Genomic DNA, 21976 nt, shown 5'->3' with positions numbered 1-21976 from the left:
GTTGTTGAATTTCTGATTTATCAAGGGAAATAACTTTCCTCTTTGTTTTCAATAAATATTTATTGCAAAGCTGCATTAAAGATCACCTATAAAACACTTTTTTTTGGAAGCATAAAAAAACAAAACAAGCAAAACAAAGTCCAAGACATGTGTAAACGCCAGTGGCATTAACACAGCACAAATATTTAGAGTTGAGTAGCTGGCTAATTTGGAGACATTATTCATGAATGAAAGCAGCGCTTTATATTATAGCGGTGGGTTAAAATGTAAATGGTCTTGAATAATGTGAGGTAGATAACAAAGCTCAAAGAGAAAGGCCAATGCAGCGGTGCTTTTGATCTGCACCAACGCAATCAAATCACTCCTCCTCTTTAAAAGTTAAGATACCATAGTTCTGCTGCGGACACAGTACAAATCTAAGCAAGTCTGAGGTACAAAGCCTGCACCGGCAAACCATTAGTGTTGTATGAGCAGTCAGAAATTTGTATTAGTTTGATAAAAGAATGTCAACCCTCTTTCCTGACTACGCTCCTTTTGCATTTTAGGGGCTTTCTTTCCTGGAGTGAGGTATCAATACCGAGGCTCTTTCCTGTCCACATTGATAACGCTTTCTCTTTTTCACAGCCAATTCTTCGTTTGTCTTCATATTTCCCAGAGAGCCGCTGTGCACCACACTCCTGGCCTTTCCTCTGCTCCCCGCCCCTCAGTCTGCATTGATATATGGGTCTATGCAAGAGAGAAATACCCATGAATCCGCAAAAATTGCAAGTGTAAACCCGACTCTAATCCAGCCAGTCTCCAACATTTCAAATCAACATCACAGAAAACACGAGATGCCAACCAACAGGGTGCATCTCACAAAAAAGTTACGCTTTCCTTTCTAAAATATAATTGGCTAAATGTATGGTTCGGTAAACCCTACAGTGTGTTTGCTGGAGTAATTATAGGAGTACATATATAATTTCTTTTCATTAAAGAAATTAAGGTTAATCATGTTTCATTAACAGCAATCAGGTTTTACAAGTGTTATTTCTATTCATTCATTCATTTTAAATTATAGTATTTTTCCAGCAGTGGTGTTAAGGTGCAGCCGTTCCGCCTGCCATCCTACCAGGAGGTCCACGCTCTCCTGGTGAGCCCGGTAATCCATCCTTTCCAGGAGGTCCAGGAGGTCCTTGGATCTGCGACGCTAAGATGCCTGCAGGTGTCTTCTGTAGCCCGCCGTTGCTAGAAAGCTTCTCTGAGAAGCAAGAGAAGAATGCTTAGAGGTAACACAACACAGAAAAATAAAAGTACTCCAAACTTTGGAAAATAAACTCTTCTTTTGTTTTTTTACCTTCAAAAATCCTCGATACTTCATTTCGGATAAACATCCGGAGTTCCTCTGTGAAGCTGGAGTCATCCTGCGAGTGGAAAGAGTGACAAAGCGCTCACTATTTTAACACACAAAAGAGAAACTAAAGCAATTAAGGGACATTAAAAACAAAAAGATACGAGTAAAAATGATAATTAAGTGGATATCTGGAACGTTTACTAAATAAAACATTTCTTCTACACAGATTGTTCAAACCAAACTTGACAAAAAGCAGGGCAGAGTGATTCAGTTTAAATTCAGCTTTTAAAGCTTCCTCCTGACTTGAAAGCCTACCTTGCATTGCAGTTTAATATAACGTCTGAGCCCAAACTCAGCAGGCGAATATTAAATTTGGTATTATAGCTTTAAAGTGGTGTTACTTTATATCCAATTCTGAAGTAATGCACTGCCTATTTAGACTGAAAGTGCAGCTTGTCACACTGGCTCTATTTGCCTCCATATGTATGGAAGGATAAAGAAATTATATACATGCATAGAGCACGTACGCACAGCACACAGCACACAGCACACGCCGTGTGAACCTTTCTCAGCTGGATTGTTGGTGCTTTTTTGTGCCGTACCAGTTAGGACGCCAAACAATAGTAGCCCTGGACCTCGAATCTTTGCATTCAGAACAGTTTTTCATCACTGCGAGTGTTATATAACGGTTGTGGCTGCATACAGTAAGTGTAAAATGTCTGTGACAGATGGAGGTGTTTTCGCTGCTCTGCAGAGCTCCAGGCACGCCCACATATCTGTCTTTCTTTCTGTTTCCGTCTCGCTCCCTCTCTGACCTTCTGTTGCGCCTAGATGATCAGGAGTGGGAAGCGCTGAGCAGAAAGAGAACAGCAAGTTCCCGTTGCACTGCCTTGTTTGATGTTTCATGCAGAAAGCTGTAGCTACACCATTTTTTTTTTCCCCAGTGTATGAGAACTGAGGTGGTAACTCCAAGGTGCGAGTTGCCCGGTAAAGCTTTTTAATTATCTGGGAGGATTGTCTTTGTTTACGGTGAAAATTTTCAACTCACCAGGAGGCTTTCACTCCCCAGGAGTCCTGGAGGGCCGGGATCACCTTTTTGCCCCTGGGGTCCGATGGGTCCAATTTGGCCGGGCTCTCCTGGGCGACCCCTCTCGCCCTGAACGCCTCTTTCTCCAGGAATTCCTGGATCACCCTGTAGCATTAAAAAAAAAAGTAGCAGCTCAGATATATCTCACTTGTGTATGATGCAGAGGCACCAAACATGTGAATGTGCTACAGCTACCACTCCTGGCTAGAAAAAGCTGCATCAGTGTCACTATAATCTTCAGGTCCTGCTGTATCACTTTACATACTGTGCACAATGACCCATTTCTCCTAATGTGTCCAGTTAGTCGCTGGTCCTGGGGTTCTGCTGCCAAACACAAAGCTAAAACCTCATTTTGCATCCTCTATTAAAGGCGTTTGCAACAGATTACTGTGGAAGTGTGACCAAGCTTTTGCAAACACAATAGCAAACTGCACTGAGCGTTAAATGCCTTTATCTAGCGCTTATGTGCTTGTGGGGATTAGTCATATTTGTGCTGAAGTGAAGACTTTCATTACTATTCATTACTATTCATCAAAATCTTTTTGTTGTGCGTTATAGTTGGAGTCACAAAAATAGCTTCCTTTTAAGAAAAGAGGAATGCTTACACGCTCTCCTTTGGATCCTCTTTCGCCTTGTCTACCTGTAGCTCCCTTAGAAAGTAAAAAGAAAAAAAATTATATTTGAGGTCTTTGTTGAGAAGTAAGAAGAAAAAAAAAAAGGCAGTGAAACAGAAAAAGGAAATTATTCTGACCCTGAAACTTTTTAGTAGCTGCACACAAAGCATTGATGTTCGGGATTGTGCAAGGGCGCGAGCAACACTCAATCATTCTAATATGTTCATTTGGAATTTGTTCATTTGAATTTCTGTTAAATCCACTATATGAGATGTTTGCAGAGGATTCGTCTGAGTTATTTGACTTTGAGGAATGCACACTTTTCAGATGACGCTGCATTGATTGCGTCTTACTCAGCTCAGGCATAATTCCTCCCCGTATAGTGTTTCACCTTCTGCAATGTCACGGATCCTCTGCATCACTCCTGGTTTGTATGACGAACGCCTTCCCACCAGCTGCCTCTACTGTACAGAGGAGCAGGGAGAAAATACCTGTCTCTGGTTTCGTGTCACAACATCTTGTGTCTTCCAATCCCTCTCTGTCACTCCTCATTGCTTCCCTTTACTCTGCTCACAGAAATACCTTTGGGAGCATCTTTGTATCAATTTCCTGCTGGATTACAGGAGCCATGCAAAAGACAATCTGGCATGATGTGGTTTTTAAAGCGGGCATCGCTTTGTGATGCCGTTCTCCCCTGCCTGCTTTAATCTGCAGTACTCTGTATTCCCCGCTGCCTGATGGGAGGCTTAAATCTATCATCTTGCCCACTGAAATGTGCTTCCCTGAGCATTACATTAAACCTCAAAGCAGTGTGCAAGGAATTTTGCTAAAGAAGGCAACAGTGTCATCTGCTAGATGGCACTGTTGCCCCACCAAAAAGTCAGGCCCGTCTATAGAAAGGCTCTGTGTGATGCTGAGATTATGAACAAATGGAAGGAAAAAAAAACAATAAAGTACTCGGGCTGTCATTAAGGTGTAAGGTGAAAAAAAAATTGTAAATCAGAGCAAAGCTGTAATAATCGTAGTCAATCGAGTTTGGGTATTAGATTGTATAATGTGCAGTGAATGGCAATTCGAGCCCATACTGTGAGACCATTCTGTGTGATTATGTAGTAAACAGTGTAGATTTGATCAGGTACATAAAAGTAGACTTTTATGCATATTTATTTCAATTTTGGCCAGGTTCATCAGCCAGAAAAATGCATATTTAATCTGAAGCGTCTACTGCCCTCTATTACAAACATTTTATCATTGCCTGAAAGCATTAACTGTATAATGAGGGTGAAAAGACTAAAAGTCAACAAAGCCTTAAATCTGCAGGATTCCATTTAGTTTTTTTTATCGTTAAAATCTCAAATATGCAAATAGCTTTAATGCAGTCAGCACGCTGTAGCTTGAGGGGGGATAAAAATCTGCTGTGCCATCTTTCTGTAGCTTGGCTGATGTAAAGCACTTTCTATAAGGGGATTTGCGACGCGTTCGCACAACTCACCTGGTATCCCGGAGTTCCATCTTTTCCAGGTCTCCCCTGCTCAAGGAGCGCAACACAAACAAAGACATTCTGTATCAGCTCCCGCCTTCGATTGGATCAGCACTGTTGCACTCCTAGTAATCTCCACAGTTAATGAGATATCTCAACCAAGGGATAATGATCCTGATTGCTGCGCGAACATTGTTCCATTGTGCGCTTACAGGGAAAATTACAGAAACCATCTCTGATGGTAATTACGTGGAGCAATGTAATCATCTACAGGACAAGCGGAAGCTAACATATGTATTTTATTCACATTGTCCTTGAATCATGTTGCTTTTGTTCCAGACACACACTACAATGGTAAAACAACTATGCGGCCATGTTTTTAATAGCACTGTTTCTAGTGTGGACAGTATTGGAAGGTGCTTTGTCAACATCTAGTAGTGATAATATAAAGGGAAGAGCGACAGAATTCGTGTAGCATCCTTACAGGAAGACCTTGGGGTCCCTCGGGCCCAGGGAATCCTGTCTCTCCCAGCGGACCCCTCTCACCCTGTCACAGAACAGAGACAGCCAATGTGTCAGTCGGCAGTGACAAAGGAATGACGCACAGATTGACAGCTCAAAGAGAGTTAGAGGCTCAGGCTCACCGGCTCTCCTGGGATCCCTGGCTCTCCACGAGCGCCGGGCTTTCCCTGTCAATCACAAGTATGGGAAAAGAACAGACCGTGTTTGACAGGTCCTCGATAGTGTCATATCTACAGCACCCCTGTAACCTTCCATTTAAAATACAGAGACCAGCATACCAAAGCTGCACAAAAGAAACCTTCCCAACAAAACACTGCACAGCAGGTGTAAGGCAGCATTATTAATCGAAGTAGTTTGGTGCTATAGGAGTTGAGAGCTATTATTCTGTCTACTTTAAAAAAACATCATTGACTTGTTGCCAGGAGCAGACTTAAATAACACAGATGATTGATCAGAGAGAAGTATGTTCTAAATTAATTTTAAAAAATGGAAGACTTACTGGAGGACCTGGCATCCCTGGTGGACCAGACAAACCCATATCCCCCTGGAAGCACAACACATATTAGGTAGATAATGTACACATAACATAAAGAATACTATAAATCACTGTCACATCAAGCAGACACACAGAAAGTGGTATCAGAAAGTCTGTATAATGAAAGCTGCTGGACTCCTATGTGTCTGGACAAGTGCAATGCAAAAATTCTGAAACACTTAAGAAAATACTATAAATATCTCCTCAGAAAAATCACACACATATATTTATTATAAATGACTTCCTTAAGAACTTAGCTCTTCTTCATATTTCAACAGCAAATGCTTTGCATATGTCAAACCTTTGACAGCAGGCCCTGAAAGGATAAATTACTCTGGATGTCAGAGAAACTGAAATATTCCACCCCCATCAACCTTCCACAAAACACACAGTCACACACCGCCAATCAGTGGAAACATTTCTGCACAGGAAATGCAGGAAGTTGTGGAAAGTTGCCTGTAGGACTTTTTTTTAATGAAGGAAAATTCATTAAGTAATTGTGCAAATTATTAATTATTACATGAACACTTTGGCTCCAGCTCAGAAAAACGTGGAATTCCGATAATTTAACAGGCGGTCATCGTGAAAACTTTGTATCTTGACGCTTACCTTAGCACCCGGCAGCCCTTCAAGCCCAGGTAATCCCATGGGCCCTGGTTCCCCCTGTGAGAGAAAAATACACCAACTGTTATGTTAAGATAAAAAAAACCCTCCTCTATTTCCCTTTTTTCCAACCAAGAATGAGGTTATTTCTGTCTCACAGTCCTAGAGTGAGGCTTTCGATAAGCTACTGGAAGGTAACAAGTGTCATTATAAAGCGACCATCATGCATAAATGTGCAGATATAGATCAAAAATGCATGAAGGCGAGTAAATTAAATTCTGCAGGGGCCCAGATTTTACACATTTCCCGCTCTCATCTTGATAATCTCGGTCAGGTATTGAGAGGACAATACTTCAAATGACCTAGGACACATGCTGTCACACCTTGAAGGCTTTATATCCATTAGAAAAACGAAAGCCATTTGACAATCACAATCACACCTGCTTTCTTCACTAAAAATAGAGAGCCATTCCCAGTGCTGAAGCAAGTGATGGCCTCTATCCACCTCATCTTGCTCGCGCTGCCATGGAAAAATGCCATTACACAGAATAGAGGGGCAACCGGCACTGACACAGACGGATTGTCCAGGTAATTGTCACACATGTAGATTGTCACGAATACATTACTCAGGCTACGGGGAAGAGCGGGCCAGCCAGAGGATCAGCTGTGAGACGGATTGGGGCAATTCCACCACGGCATTGGGGATGCTTGAACAATTTATTAAAATGTCAAATTAACATGCTAGTGAAAAATCACTGTGAAACAAAACAAACAAAAAATAAAGAAAAATTAAAAAAAATGCAACTGGGCCAGAGAAAAATTGATTATTCCCATGTCTGTGTGGACTGTTTTCAGGTGTCAGAGTCAGGGGGGATGGGCATTTGAAGTGCAGTGAGGGTTTGTGGGTTCCCACTGGCAAGACAATATGGTACAAAGGTTTCATATTTGTAGGAGTCGAGATCATTTTTTTTTCTATGTGTTGGAGTTCTTCTGAAAGTGGTTAAGTGCTCGGGCTTGAGGCTGTATTGACTTATTTTATCCAGGAGAAAGCCATAGAAATAATTATAGCAAGCAACTGGCAACTTTGACTTCTCAGTTTTTTTGCGAGGAGCACAAAAACAGCCAAATGCTTCAAAAAACATAGCCCACGATGAAAAGCTTCAACTTACTGCAGGTCCTTCATCTCCTTTGGGACCCTTAAAAAAAGAAAGAGAGAGAGAGGGAGAGCGTACATATTACCCCCGTGAATGTGACAAGTGCTTCCATAAAAATCGTAAATATCATCTTTAATGGCATGTGGTTACTGTATGTTATTGTCATTTAAATTTATATTAGTCATTATTACTTGCCTTTTCTCTTATTTTCTGTGTGTAAATCACACTAACAGTGTAATATTGTCTCAAGCGCAATTAAAATGATCAGGATCATATAATCCAGTCAAAAAGGCTTAAAACAACACCAGCCAGCAATTTTCCACATTTATAAACACAAGCAATTATTGATGAATTGGGCCACTTATCCTCCTTAACACTGATGAAGATGCTCCTTTATCGATTGCTCCTGTGGTGCTGTTGGCCTGTGATGGATGCAGTACAGGGAGAAGCATCCTTAAGATGTAGCTATGGCTCATGTCCATTGTGCACCGGGGATAGCAGAGTGTCTACTTTTTGTCACCACCTTAAGTGTTCGTTTTGGTGGATGGATCCCTGCAGGGCCTGTGACTGAATGTCTCTCAGGACTGGACAAGATTACAAACTGTCTGATAAGGAGGAGCAGGGGGAACCCGATAAGCAAATCGGGTCACTTCGGCTTGGCACTGTGCAGAGCAGCCGAACTTCTAAGTCCATTTTGCATTTCAATGATGTTGTGTGTCCTGGGGTGGATAAGAGGCACCTGTTTGAGAGTCAGGAAGCCTCTTGGCCTTCACCAACCACCAGATCTCAATGAGCATGATTGACTGTGATATAAGAGCCTTAGAAGCCAAGATAACACCAGAGGGCTGGTCAGGTTATTTGTTATTCAGCTCTCCCAGGCTCTGCAGCTCAGACAGTATCCACATGCCTGTTTGCTAGTGTTACTCCACAATTCAGTGTAAAGGATTTGCTTCAGGCACAACAATGATTATACTTACCGGAGCACCGGGAGCTCCAGGGGGTCCTAAAATAGCTCCACCGCTCTGCAAAGATTTTTTTTTTTTAATGTTATGACTACATATTTTATAACACGGGTCAAAAACAACAAGCACAGAATCTTTTTCTTGCAAATTTGACTTAAGGCTCTGCACAGCACCATGCATTCAGAAGATCACAATGACAATGATCTGAAGTTTTTCAAATCTTTACCTGTGGCTTGTACAGGCTGCTCATTCCGTTGCCCTACAACACAACCCAGAGTAAATCAGACATCTTCTCTAAGAGGCTCTTTTCACTGTGAATGTAAGTTCCAGGCACCGGGAGTCCATACAGAAAACTGTACAGTAGGTCTGAAGCAGTTATACACTGTTAAGCCCTTAAAAGCTACATGAGAGAGATCAATAGCTCATTTGGTAATTACAGAGAGAGAAAGGAAGAGAGTGCGAGAAAGAGTGAGAAGTGAAAAGAGGAGAAAAAAAAACAGAGAAGCGTAGACTTAATAATCCTTGAGCCAGTCGTAATTCCAAAAAGACGAGTGCCTCAGAAATACAAAAGAGCACACTGATTAAAAAGATTTGGGTATGAGAACTAGGTAATCTGCTCTTCTTGTATAGTATTAGAACATATAATGATGTTTTTCCCATGATAGATTGGTAGAGGGCAGCTATTGTAAACGTAGAAGGAGTCAAGGTTCTCATTTAGAAGCAAGTGAATGCCCGTGCCCTTTTCAGGCCACTGAGCCATCCCTTGTCCTCCAAGACTGCAGTTTATGAGACCAGGGTGTGAGGGGAGGGGGGCAAGGCAGGTTCAAGGGGACAGCTGATGAATTATAGATTTGCCTTTGGAAGCGCTTACTCACTTTCCTTTTAAAGGAAAGAAACATGACTCAATGCCAGCGTGCAGGTCGTCACGATTTCATCGTATTTGTACCTGTTTGTCATTTATGCTTTTCCTGATACAATAAATACTGTTAGACTAAGGAAACATAAGTGCTGAGGACATGCATTTAACTCGCTAACCATAAGAGTGTTTCCAAAAGGATAAAGTGCCAGTAACAAAATAATGTCTAATCTATTACACTAATGTAGGTTTTGAGACTTATTATCAACAGATAGCACTTGTTGAGGCACCAGGAACTTACCGGAGGCCCTGGAGGCCCTGGAGGTCCTTCATTTCCCTGCCAAACACAAGCCAGAGGAATTTTTAAACATGTCTGTGAAAATGGAAATGTTTATCAGGCACAGTCCCATGTTAATGTAATCTAGTGAATCTCATTTGCCAACCCTGGGAATAAAAAATAACAACAAAAAAAAAACAACTCATGAGACGTCTATCTGCTTTCTAGCACTTTGATGCATATATCAAAATTTGGGGAAAAACCTTAAATTATTTAATATTTTCAAGTATTCATCAGCTGCAGTTATTTTGTTTTTCTGTTTTATCAATCTGTCTTTAAGATTCATGATACCACACATGGAGACAAGAGGACAGTGCAATTTCATTTATATACTCTGTCAAAACAATTTACCGCAGGCTTTAAAGCAGTGGCTGAAAGCCTATAAGCACTCATGTAACCAGCAGGTCATTTACTGTGCGCTCCCACTGACAATACACTGTATATAAAATCCAGAAGTCGTGCACTCTGCCTATGGTATGCAGAAAAGTACCAAAATAGTAAAAACATTACTTTATCTCCTTTGGGTCCATACTGGCCCATTGGACCTGGTCTACCCATGAGTCCCTGCAAACAGAACAGCACATTTACTTTATGGTATGAAACAATTAAAGAGATTTTGCATAATTTTAGACCACATGGAGGACGGATTTCTTACCGGGGCCCCTGTTCGACCAGGCACACCTGGTAGCCCTGGTGCTCCTGAAGGCCCCTAAAGGAGACAAAATGAGGTATTATTTTTCAAAATTTACTTCCTACTATCATCAAAAGATTATTTACATTCCTATTTTTCTGCTTCACTAGTGGCTTCATAGAGTAGTGCTTTACACATTTGCAGAAATAGTCTCTGATTTCTGCGCTTACTTCATGGATTTCTGGTAATAACTTTCTGCAGTTCTGAGTTCTGGTTCCTGTCTAGTTCTGAATTTTGATTTGTATTTCACTTTAGTTCCTTCTTTCAGTTTGTTAATTGTCTGTTTAGTTCTCTCAGTGTTTCCCAATCTGTTCCTCCTTCTGTCTTTGTCTTTCTGCATTCCCTGAATGAGCTCATTTATGTTTTGTTCATACGTCTTGTTTCAGTGTCTCCTTGTTACAGCTGTGGCCACAGAGAGCATGAAAGCTGGCTTCTGAAGTCCCGCTTTCAAGCTTTTAGATGAATGTTTCTACCGTCAACATCTTGGTTGCAAAAAAACAGATATGACAAGAAGGGGCGGGTCTGACTGTGAAACCGCACACTCACTGGCTAATGACTTGTGATTTAATTTGCTAGCCAATGCACATGTGGTTACATAGTATAGAAAATGTCTCCAATTTGAAACAAACATGACTGAGATTTACAAAATAGACTTAATTTTTTATTTAGTATGAATCAGAATGAGTGAGTGAGCCCGTGAGGAAAGTCTTTCCAGAGGTCAAGACGGAAAGACGTTTCTCCAAAGACTTTACAAAGTCTTATTTTCAACCACAGCTGGTGGCCTTTACATAGAACGTAGATTTTGGGCACTTCTGCACTTGCTTCATTTTTCTGACCTGGAAGCTCTTTGTGGCTTGTTGTCTGTTGTTTCTCATTCTAATTTTACTTCCTGTTTGTGTCCTAACTATTCTCACCTGTATTAATTATGTTCAGCTGTGTCCTGTTCCCCACTAGTCTCCAGTTTCCTATCAGTGCTCAGTGTGTGTAGATAGAGCCATTCCTTCAGCCTGTGTATCCTTGTTGTTCCTGGCTCCCTGTGGTTTTCTAGGATCTCTATTAACTCCCTGTTGGATGTAGTTATTGGACTTTTCTGTCAACCTAATAAAAGGCATGCCTTTTGTTATTTTGTCTACCTTGGAGTTCTCTGTTTGGATCCTATATTGTACGAACACTATAGTGCTGATGGAGAGTTATGTGGCCATGCTGAACATCAGCTGTGCTGCTGATGTTCAGCACGGTGCTGCACATCAAGCATATATTCTTAAAATGTGGATAAATTAAATTTTTGGTCAACGTGGTGTCACATCTGTTTTGTTAACATCTATGCTACATTTTAAAGGAAGAATTCAAAAGCTTTTCTATACATTGTAATGACTTCTGAGCTTATGCTTGTATTTTCTTTCCTTTATAGCTTATCTGAGCATGCAGAAGCAGCAAAACATCACATTTTCTACTGTTGGGCACTTTATCATGCAACAACTTTATTAATTTATTTGGCAACTAGGCCCTATAGTGCATTGTTTGCTATATTTTAGAGATGCCATTGCATGCATTTCTTTGATCACTGAAAGAAAAAAAAATGCTATCTGACCAAAACATGTCTCTTATTGAGCTGTTATAATCTAGTAGCAAGTGTGCCTGCTAGTAAAACTCTTCTGCCATGGCAGTTCAGTGCTGAAAGCTGACCTATGGGAAACTTCTCAGCTGCTTTCAACACTGTCTTTTTTTTAAATGAACACACACAAACACGCAGGGCAGGCTTTGTTCTTCATAAAGTAGTTCCTTGGAGAGCAAGACATAGGGCATAGTGCAAATGCAGCTCTGCGGATAGCTTTTGATAGATTCTTTTGAAAACAGACTCTCAGAGCAGACAGACTTTAAGATGAGGCCAACATTAGAATATATTTACATTCGTTTGAAAAACCTCTTTCTCAATGTCACGGTGACTTCTGACCTGGTTAGATAACCACTGGATTAATTTGTTTAGATTCAACTTTTTCTTCACTCACCTCATCACCTTTATCGCCCATAGGGCCTGGGAACCCTCTCTCTCCTTTTAGTCCCTGCAGGAAAGCAGAAGCAATAAAGTAGGGAAAAGTGAATGTTTTTCACAAGGAAAAAAGGAAGAAAAAAACCCCCTTAAACTAAAGTCTGATGGGCGTAAACTTCAAAATGTATCTTCCAGCACACAACTTGAAATTGCCTAGTCTGTTTCACCATGGTACAAGACTGTATCCATAGCAACAACTTCTGCAGTGAAAACCTAAGTGTGTTCAGAATAATATGAGTTGTGGAACAGCTGCTTAGGCTTTCAGGAATAATGCAAAAAGAAATTTATGAAAAGCTTTTTTCAGTGTAAATCTTTGTCTAGCAGATTAAATACACATTTAAGCAACAATATCATAAAATAAGGCTATATCTTCTACACATTCTTGCCATGCTGATAAAATGGGTAATCCATATAGTAATATTTTTATAAAATCTGTTTTTGTTATTTCACTAGTTTACGTTTGACAGCTTCTTGCCTACCTTTGGGCCTTCTTTTCCCGGGTTACCCATGGGACCTCTGACCCCAGGATCTCCCTGTTTGGAAAAGGAGTCCATAATGGATTTGTGTTCAACAGCGCATGCATGCACTCAAAATATTCATGAAGGAGCACTGAAAGCATGATGTGCAATGCAAATCAAAGTCACATTTTTTTTTGTAAATTGTCTAAATTGTCTGCTATGCTAATGAGTCACTTATACCTTTTCTCCCACCAAGCCCTCTACTCCTTGCACTCCGGGGGAGCCCTTTTCTCCCTTCTGTCCAGGGAGCCCTGGGACTCTCGTCTGGCACACACTGCAGGCATTCTACCAGCGCAGGCAAGGCAGGAAGCAAAAGTGGAAGCACAGATAAGATTTCATCAGGCTGAGCTGGAACACTGTATTTTCGCCCTTTATTATGTCACATCCCCTGGGTGGAGGACAAGACCCCAACTGACATAAAGTGTTCTCAAAATGTCCACAGAGCAGAAATAATGTGAACCCACCTAGAGTGCCTCCAAGAGTGTCTCTCACTGAGGTGAGTGGTGAACTTTGTCAAACTCACTGACTGTGACATTTAGGTGAGAACCTAAATATCATTGGACCAATTCCATTGGCACTGCTGCACGTTGTGACTCGGACTTACTGTATGTGCAGCAGGATTAGTGGGCTGTTGCAATGCTGTATTTCAATATTACAAAGCAAGTTTACTTGATCTTGATAAGGACTTTCCAGACATTTTGCTCAAGTGACTTTGAGTAGTGCTGCTTTACAGCTTTTACTAAGACCATTTTTACATGTGGATACTGGATTTTTTTTGCCAGCTACATACTTACGGTGCACATAAAATCTAGAATGACATTTCAGCACTGACCCCAGAAAAATGTATATTGTATCACATCTCATCTCCCTGTATCTTATTGCATTACATTGTACTGTACTGCCTTGTATCACATCCCAGCCTAACGAACTGTATCACATCTTATCATATCACATCATATCGTATCATTTTACATCACTTGCACATATTTCATCCTATTGCATTGTATTGTATTGCCCATAATCCATCACATTGCATTCTATCGCATCCTATCATATCACATTGTATCATATTGCATCATATCGCATTGCATTGTACCGCATCTTGATCCATTCTAGATACAGTATACACTCTACTCTTAGGAAGTTTAAGTTGGAAAAAGGCAGTAAAAACGAATGTGTTTCAAAAATAACAACAACAACAAAATCTCACTAAATTTGAAAAATAAAATGAAAAGCCATCGTTTCAATATTGCCATTTAAGCCTAATCTTCAAAGACTTCAACAAAACGGCAAAATAATAAGAGCATGCTATTACTGACATGAATGAAAAGAAAAACAATACCCGTGTTAAATGTGTTTAGCGCTTTTTTTGAAGGTGTCATCGAGGTGTCAAAAGTACTAATCACAGCGGCGTTACGTGACGCTGATGAAGGCTGTAAACAGTAGATGAATGTAACGGAGCACTTAATGGACAAAATAAGTTGACTCTGAAGGAAGGGTTGACAGAAAATAATAAGTCTGCTGACATCTGGCTTTATCTATCAATGATTAATCATGTGAAGGCATTATATTTATTGTCAGAGCTGACATATGTTAAGCATTAAAAAGAAAAAGCTTTAAGTCGTCTAAGTGCTGTCCTGCAGGTAACGACACGTACAAAGGTGACTAATCTACGTCAGTGGAAAAAAGAAACAAAAATTGCATTGATTTTGACAGAGTGTTCGCGTTATGAAAGGTAAAAGCTACTAAAGCAGTACTTGATCCCATTTTAACACTGTACTGTAATCTCAGGAGATGCTGAGGAGTGTCTGGCATTAGGTTTAACTGTGTAGTCCTGGTCCACATTCAGCACTGGTCAGAAAAGGTTGGGATCCTGAGCTGTATGAGGAATATGTTAGAAAACATTGCTGCCTTTCTGCTGATTTTGGGACAAACTTAGAAATATGTCCCAAAAATTAACATTCTTTCAGATTTACATATTGAGGGTTAAGGTTTAAGTAATGTAAAATATAGAGAGGAGACAATTAAAAAGGAGGTAGGGCAGAAGAGAAGTCATTTTGTGTGAGTGTTTTGAGGCTTTTGGGTCAAGTGGTGACACACTGTTTGAATGGAGAAGTGCTATTTAGCAATTATTCTTCTGTAAAACTGTATACAATACATATCTGAAGCCGATCTTATCTTTTGAGACGGTAATCTCTTTATAATCTTGTTTTTCACTTTATTTGCATTGCACTTGTGCGATATTTCAATATTTCATTGTCACACTGAGAGGCTTTACTAAACATGTTGTCACACTGTGCACCTCTGGTGAATGAGTAATCCTGGCTTTCTCGTGAAATTGTTTTCTTTTATTTCTGGATCTCCCTCTCCCAGTCATCCTGATGAAGGCACTCAAGGGCTTTCTCACAATATCTCTCTCAAGTGATTGCATCCATGTATTAGTGGGATAGTACTGTTTAAACCCGACAAACGCTGTTCATTTTAAATACCAACCCTCACGCTTTTGCATGTCATTGTTCTGTGAAAACAATGCAATTATCATCAACTATGGAGATATAAATACCTTAAGCAAAGCACCCATGTCTCCAAAAATCGGCAGGGCAGTCTGTTAGGAAAAAAGAAGCAAAAAAAAAGCCTTAATTTCAAATCTCGTCTCTTGTTTTTTGAGAATTCTGCAGTTGTTTATTTTTGCTTGACTGCTTCTTTTAATAAAACATCACAAGGCACATAAGACCGTCTTACATGCCTGAAATGCGATTTTTTTCCTTGAACATATTTAACAAAGTTTGCTTTAAGTGTTTCATTCTCAGTTTTATCTGGATTGCTTGAGGAAACCGTTTAATAACTTTGTTGTCTGGAAGACATGATCCTCGAATCTTCAAAATATTGTTGTTCTCTGAAGCTGAGAAAAAAAAACAACATTTTGATGTGAAGCCTGTGTATTTAAAAAAAACATAAAATGGTATAAATGGTTTTCATGCATCTTTACAATGCATGAATATAAATGGGCTAAAATGCAAAAATTTCAAGGCTTTGATGCAGCAGCGGTAGGAATGGTGAGGTACTCACACTACAGCTATTAGCACTATAGTAAATGCTCCTCATTTGAAACTCACAAAGACACAAGAAAGGAATAAAAATATGCTCTAACAACAGGGTGCCGCCAATTTGTTGTAAACTGGAACATTTTCCTGAATGTGGTGTCGGTTGCTGAACACTAGAACTACAGCTACTCATTATCCCAAAACTGGAGCTACAGTCTGAATACTGAGTTTGACTTTAAGGTGATCTCAGTAGGTCTCATGGCTGATCAGTGATGCTGAACCGCAGTAAGCAAAACAGAGATTTTCTTACTTACTGGTTCACCTGGAGGTCCGGCAGGCCCCGGTGGACCTGGCCTACCAGGGGAGCCCTTTAATTGAGACAGAAAAAGGAGTTAACAGCCCTTCTGGTTACGATATGAAGCACACAGGCAAGGCTATAACTTTCAGCTTTCACACTCTTCTCAGTTGGTGGGGATTTGTGTCCAGGAGCTGTGATACATTGTACTTGTTCATCCACAGTTGGTAGCTGACATTCCTCCATGCTTCCGGCCATCTTTTATCTGTAAACGTGCAAGGGAGTGAAAAACAGTGGAAGGACAGGCTGCTCTAACTCACCTCTCTTCCTGGAGCTCCAGGGGGGCCGAATGGACCCGGGGGTCCACGAGAGCCCTGAAAAATACCAAGATAGAGGCTAGCAGTCTTGCTTTATACAGTCACCCACACTTAGTGTTAATAGTACTGTAACAAAATTGCCAAGGAGAGAACCACGGCTAATTGGACGAAAACCTTTAAAAATCAACTTGAACATCTTGTTTGTGTGTTGTGGATACAGAAAATTTATCACACACACCTCAATTCCTGGCTCCCCGGGGGGTCCCATGGGGCCCTAAAAACACATCACACATCTTGTTAACACCACCTGCCCTCTAGCACCCAGGATCCAATAAAGGAATTGTGTTAGACACCTTTTGCTCTATTGATTCTCTGTCTGCAATCCTGTGTTTCAAAAATGAACACAGACTCACTCACTGTCAAATCTGAGTTTCAAACTAGCACCCCAGAGCGTGCACGATGAGGCGAGAGAGCAAGTAATGACCGATGTTTCTAATAAAAACACGTCTCCAGTATTCAGAGAGTAGCTCATTCTTTCCACGCCTAAGACAAAAGCAGGAATCTGAATGTTTCAAGGGTGCCACAAAATAATAAATGATTTGGTGCTCACTGACCAATCAATACGACATCATACTCACAGGTGACCCTGTAATGCTCTCCCCAGGTTCGCCCTTTTCACCGTGGTCTCCGGGCAATCCCGGGATGCCTCTTTCACCCTAAAACAAACACAAGGGAGTGGTCAGTGATGATTTAATGATGGTGAATCCAGCTAAAGGGAGGGCTGCTGCATTGCTCATTAAGTATTCAAAGACTGCCAGAATCCATTTGCTGTTATCTTGTGCCTGTTAGCTTAAAGGGTAAAGAAAGAAAACATAACTGCGGTGAAGGCCGTTATCATGCAGATTTTAATTATGTCCATCATTTTGCCTATGTATGATACATAAGATACTCAACTGTGCAATTATTTTTCCATGTCAAATCCACTGATATTGATAGTACAAAGTGATCAGAAAAAATGAAATCTCTTTGATGTCCAAGCATATTATGACAATTTCAGTGATATCAGCCATATTAGTGATTTCCAGCTGGTATTAGATGCACTTCAGGAGATATATCTTCATGTTAAAAAAAAGTAAATAACATGGAAGATGATGTAGAGCAGTAAAAAAAGTCTCCAAGAACCTCAAAACTTTATTGTGGAATGTTTAAGTGTGCTAAAAAAGCTTTGCCATCCAAAAAAGACCATCAAAACAAAATTAGTTTGATAATAAACTTTAAGGTAGGTTTGTTGGAATAATGCGCTCCAACAAATCAGAGGAAATGGTTTAAATGCAGTAGACCACAGGCCAGTTTTAAGGAGAAGCAGTGTCCTTGAAGGCAATGTGTTCAAAAAGCTGAAGCTGAACCAGAGGTCAACCTTTCTACAGGATAATAACCTCAAGCATACGGGTAAATTTAGCAAAGAGTAACTCAAAAAGAAGAAAATTAAAGGTTAAAGAAGGGCCTGGTCAAATAAAAACTACACACAAGATCCTATCAGAATCTCACTGGAATGTTTATGGAGGTGATTTAACGTGGGCACTGCATGCACGAGCAACATTTTGCAAATGAGGAAACTTTACATGGAAGGGTGGTCAAGAAGTTGAGTGAGGCACGGTATGACCAGGAGGACAATGATGCAAAACACACTGTAAGAAGTTATTTGAGCTAAACGGGGCAGGGCTACCGCGTAAAGCCAAGGCTGCACTTACTTTTTCCCACAGAGGAATATTGCATCAATAGATCTGAACAAAGTGTTCAGATAGCCACACAGAGCTCTAAGGTCTCAGCCTGGGATTACATAATGTTACATCATTACAGAACATGACACATGTAGCCAGTGTCAGGTTCTGTAGAACAAAGCAAAGTGTGGACGTTTTCATTCCCGTGACACATTTTCAAGCTCATGCTATCCTGGAATTGGTGCCAGGTAAGCTATTTGTTACAATTTCTTCTTTTTTGTAGTACAATTAAATTTATTTAGCTGAATTATTTCTTTTTCACATTTTGTTGCCTATTTGGTGATGTTGGAGGACCTACCTTAGGTCCACGAGACCCTCTAGTTAAAGGCAACCCGTCCCCCTGTAAAAACAACAACAAAACAAAACAAAAACAAAAAAACAAAGAAGACTTTAGAATAGAAATTCACTGCACAGTGATCAGCAATTCTCTTTGAGAACTGAGGTAAGGCCTGAGAAGCAGCCATAGTGCTTCAATTCAAACAGGAGTCTTGAATCAGTATGAGCTACACACATTACAGTGTTGCCTTATGAGCACATGTTCAATACTGCTTACAACAATTTTATTAGTTTCACTGTACAGATGCAAGGTGATAATGCCGTACCACAGAGAGGGTGGGGGGTGGGGGAGAAAACAAAAAACCTTGATTGGAATCGAGGTGTGGGCATTATTTACTGTACCATCCAGATGAGACATTGATTTCTGTGGTCAGCATGTATTCGTGGTACAAGTCCTACATTGCACAATGTAAATTAGCTGGGCAGAAGCTGGGTTTGAACCAACACAGCAGTTCTTACAGTTTTGGGGAGAAATGGACCAGTTCAGTAAAACACTAAAGTTTGGGAAGTACAGAACTTTTGAAACGACAAGATCTGATGACATTAGTGGTGCACTTCCACTCTACTGAAATAGAACTTCTCCCTCAGTATGTGAGACTAGATCATAAATTTATAGAAATGTATATAAACAGTATGTTTAAAGTACAAAGACTTAGCTGGTCATTATTCAGTTGAAGGCAAGCTCAACAAAGTGTGTGACACCTTAGTGCAGTGGTTTATACATTTGCCTAACAAGGAAACGATCGTGGAAGGAGACCCAGATTCCTTTGGGGTTGTGTCAGGAAGGGCGCTGAATACGAAAACCTCCAAATCAAATGTGCGGTGCTACCTGCTGTGGCGACCCCGTATGAATGAAAGTGGCTTTGACCTTAGCTGCTTGAGCAGGCTAACTCATTAAAGATATGTTTTGTTTATTTCCTTTTGCCTTATCTTTGTCTTATATGACAACGTCCATTAATGCTGAGAACTATTCCTCCTACATCTCCACACAGTAATGATATTCTCAAAAGACAGAAATATGTCTGCTTTAAATGAAAGCCATTTTTCTTAGTTTAGCTTTTTCACCTATTGCATACAACACTATGAGAGGTCATTTGAACGTGGTAAACACCCCCTCTTGACACCCACAGCCGTGTTTTTCAATCCCTCCAGTGCAGGAGAATGTTAAGAGGTTTAAATACGTCAGCCTGAACACAATCTTTCCTTTATTACTCTGCTCACGGTACCCTTGGCTTGCTTGATCAGTAGGTCTGCTGTTGGGCTTAATGTTCAGATTGGTGTTTCCACACACAAACAAACACGACTGTTTAAAGCTGCAGAAGCCCACAGGTGATTGAGAAGTGTGAGTGCCATCAACCGGGATTGAGGCTGTGGCTGCACATGCACAGCCTCTTTGGTAAAGCTATAATGAACATTTCTATATGCAGAGCCATGTCCATAAAAGAAACTGAACAGCTATGTGCTCCAATTACGAGGATAGGTGATTATCCAGGATGGGGTTATGTGATGGTGGACTGTCTAATGATATTGCTACTTCATAACATCATTGCATCTGCGCTGCTGGAGGACCTAGTTTCTTTAACTTGCCTGCTGCTACTCGAGCTGTTTGCAGGTGATCTGCATTTCTGAAAGTCTGTTGTGTTTCCATCTGCTGTTTTATTGTACTGCATTAATGGTTTTTAATGCTGTATCCTGTGTCTTCAGGGCTGAACCCAACAAGGTGAGGTTACTGTCTACACTTGATTTAATACCCACCTTATATCCACCCCCAGGTTCGCCAGGCTCACCCTTAGGACCTGGAGGTCCTGGTGGCCCGATCATTCCACCAGAGTCCCCCTACAGACAGAAAGACAGATGCTATTTAGAAGTTTCTCCATAAAAAAACCCCCCAATTAAATCAACCCTGTCTTCTTAACAAGACAAAGAAAGTGCAGTGTTAGACAAAGTGAGGTAAAATAAAAGGGTGAGAAGATGCAAGGATGCACATGTGAACGATGTCAACACCAACACGTTACGTTAGTGGGAGAACCTTTTTTTTGCATATTGGTCACACTCACATGTTTCAGATCATCAAACAATAATATTAGACAAAGATAACCCAAGTAAATACAAAATGCAGTTCTTAAATGATGATTTCATTTCAGGCAAAAAAACCCAAAAACTATCCAAACCCACCTGACCCTATGTGAAAAAATAACTTCTCCCCTTGTTAAATCACTACCACAACCATGTTTGACTGTTGCTACGGTGATCTTTTTATGAAATGCGGTGTTTATCTTATGGCAGATGCAACGGGACTCAAAGCTTTGAAAAATTTCAGAGAATGATTTTTCCCTCAAATTTTGGGGGTGATCAAGATGTTTTCATCTTTTTGGTTAGTAGTGGTTTTCTCCTTGGATCTCTCCCACAGATGCCTTTTTTTTCCTCGTCTTATTGTTGAAACAGTAAGTTTGACCTTAACTGAGTTACTTTGTTCCTCATCAGTTCTTTGCTATGCTTTTGCTATTAACCTGTTTTTATTGATCCTTATCAGTTTTTAGCATGGTGGTAAAGACTAGCTGCTATAAATGAGCTGAATGCTTTGCATTCATACAGTTGTTCTTTTCTTTTTCTGCTTGTTTTTGGAAAATACTGCTTGAAAAATGAATGAATAAATCGTAGCATTTTATTGTTTTGTCAATAATATTAGCAGCTATTACTGCTCAAGAGACAGTCTTGTGCAGTAAAGTCCCATTTAAAAAAGTCATGATTGCTTGATTGATTAAGCTGACAATATACTATATTTATTAGTTAGCTTTACAGTTCCTGTTAAGATTATATATATATGTGTGTGTATGTATAAACATTGTTAACTGTTGCATCTGCTAACATTTTTTATTCTAAGCTACGCTAACTGCCTTCTAGCCCCAGCCTCATATTTAGGCCACAGACACTGCTTATTTTTTCCCATTTATTCATGAGCGCCACATGAATGAAGTGCCTCTTAGATTGGAGTCAGTATAGCAAATTTGACAAAGGAGGATTATACAATGGAAAAAAAAGGGGCTTAAGCATTTTATGTGAATGAATATAGGAGGCTTAAGCACTCTAGGTCTATTTCTCTGCTCTGGAGAATAACAGAGTGACTCTGGTGGGTGGGCAGAATTGAGTGCATCTTCATTCTTTCTGACAAGTAACAAACCCCATCAAATATGCATGTCAGCTGCACACTTTTCTACTTTTCTAGTTTGCCACTTTGAGCAAAGTGTTTGGAATATAACTGCAATAAGAAAAAACCATTTGTGTACAAAAACAGAGGAGTGAGAGGCATCAGAGACAGGAACACAAAGTTACACAATGACTGAGGATTGGACGAAGGGCAAGGAATCTAAAAGGCATCTTTGCAAGTTGTCTGGCATGTTCAACCTGTAATAAAACATCATAGCTTCATTTTTCTTTGCTTTCAGGTGAGGACTTGATTT

General features: G+C 40.3%; 1 protein-coding gene across 3 annotated transcripts in view; it reads right to left on the bottom strand.

The window, feature by feature from the left end:
* The window catches only part of LOC100699545 (collagen alpha-1(XIX) chain), a 159684-nt gene that overhangs the window by 9002 nt on the left and 128706 nt on the right, over positions 1 to 21976 (bottom strand). For all 3 annotated transcript variants that reach the window (XM_019366896.2, XM_025897435.1, XM_013269134.3), the window contains 25 exons: positions 20271 to 20351; positions 18478 to 18519; positions 17037 to 17114; positions 16637 to 16672; positions 16402 to 16455; positions 16101 to 16154; positions 15306 to 15347; positions 12923 to 13027; positions 12704 to 12757; positions 12184 to 12237; positions 10139 to 10192; positions 9994 to 10047; positions 9448 to 9483; positions 8517 to 8549; positions 8306 to 8350; positions 7344 to 7370; positions 6181 to 6234; positions 5536 to 5580; positions 5159 to 5203; positions 4999 to 5061; positions 4527 to 4562; positions 3026 to 3070; positions 2382 to 2525; positions 1337 to 1403; positions 1112 to 1240 (listed from right to left, as the gene is read on the bottom strand). In XM_019366896.2, the coding sequence (XP_019222441.1) occupies positions 1112 to 1240; positions 1337 to 1403; positions 2382 to 2525; positions 3026 to 3070; positions 4527 to 4562; positions 4999 to 5061; positions 5159 to 5203; positions 5536 to 5580; positions 6181 to 6234; positions 7344 to 7370; positions 8306 to 8350; positions 8517 to 8549; positions 9448 to 9483; positions 9994 to 10047; positions 10139 to 10192; positions 12184 to 12237; positions 12704 to 12757; positions 12923 to 13027; positions 15306 to 15347; positions 16101 to 16154; positions 16402 to 16455; positions 16637 to 16672; positions 17037 to 17114; positions 18478 to 18519; positions 20271 to 20351 (1477 nt within the window). The remainder of the gene's footprint in view (positions 1 to 1111; positions 1241 to 1336; positions 1404 to 2381; positions 2526 to 3025; positions 3071 to 4526; positions 4563 to 4998; positions 5062 to 5158; positions 5204 to 5535; positions 5581 to 6180; positions 6235 to 7343; positions 7371 to 8305; positions 8351 to 8516; positions 8550 to 9447; positions 9484 to 9993; positions 10048 to 10138; positions 10193 to 12183; positions 12238 to 12703; positions 12758 to 12922; positions 13028 to 15305; positions 15348 to 16100; positions 16155 to 16401; positions 16456 to 16636; positions 16673 to 17036; positions 17115 to 18477; positions 18520 to 20270; positions 20352 to 21976) is intronic.

Source organism: Oreochromis niloticus, linkage group LG13, assembly GCF_001858045.2.
Source record: "Oreochromis niloticus isolate F11D_XX linkage group LG13, O_niloticus_UMD_NMBU, whole genome shotgun sequence".
NCBI lineage: Eukaryota > Metazoa > Chordata > Actinopteri > Cichliformes > Cichlidae > Oreochromis > Oreochromis niloticus.
This window is presented reverse-complemented; position numbering and strand designations above follow the sequence as displayed.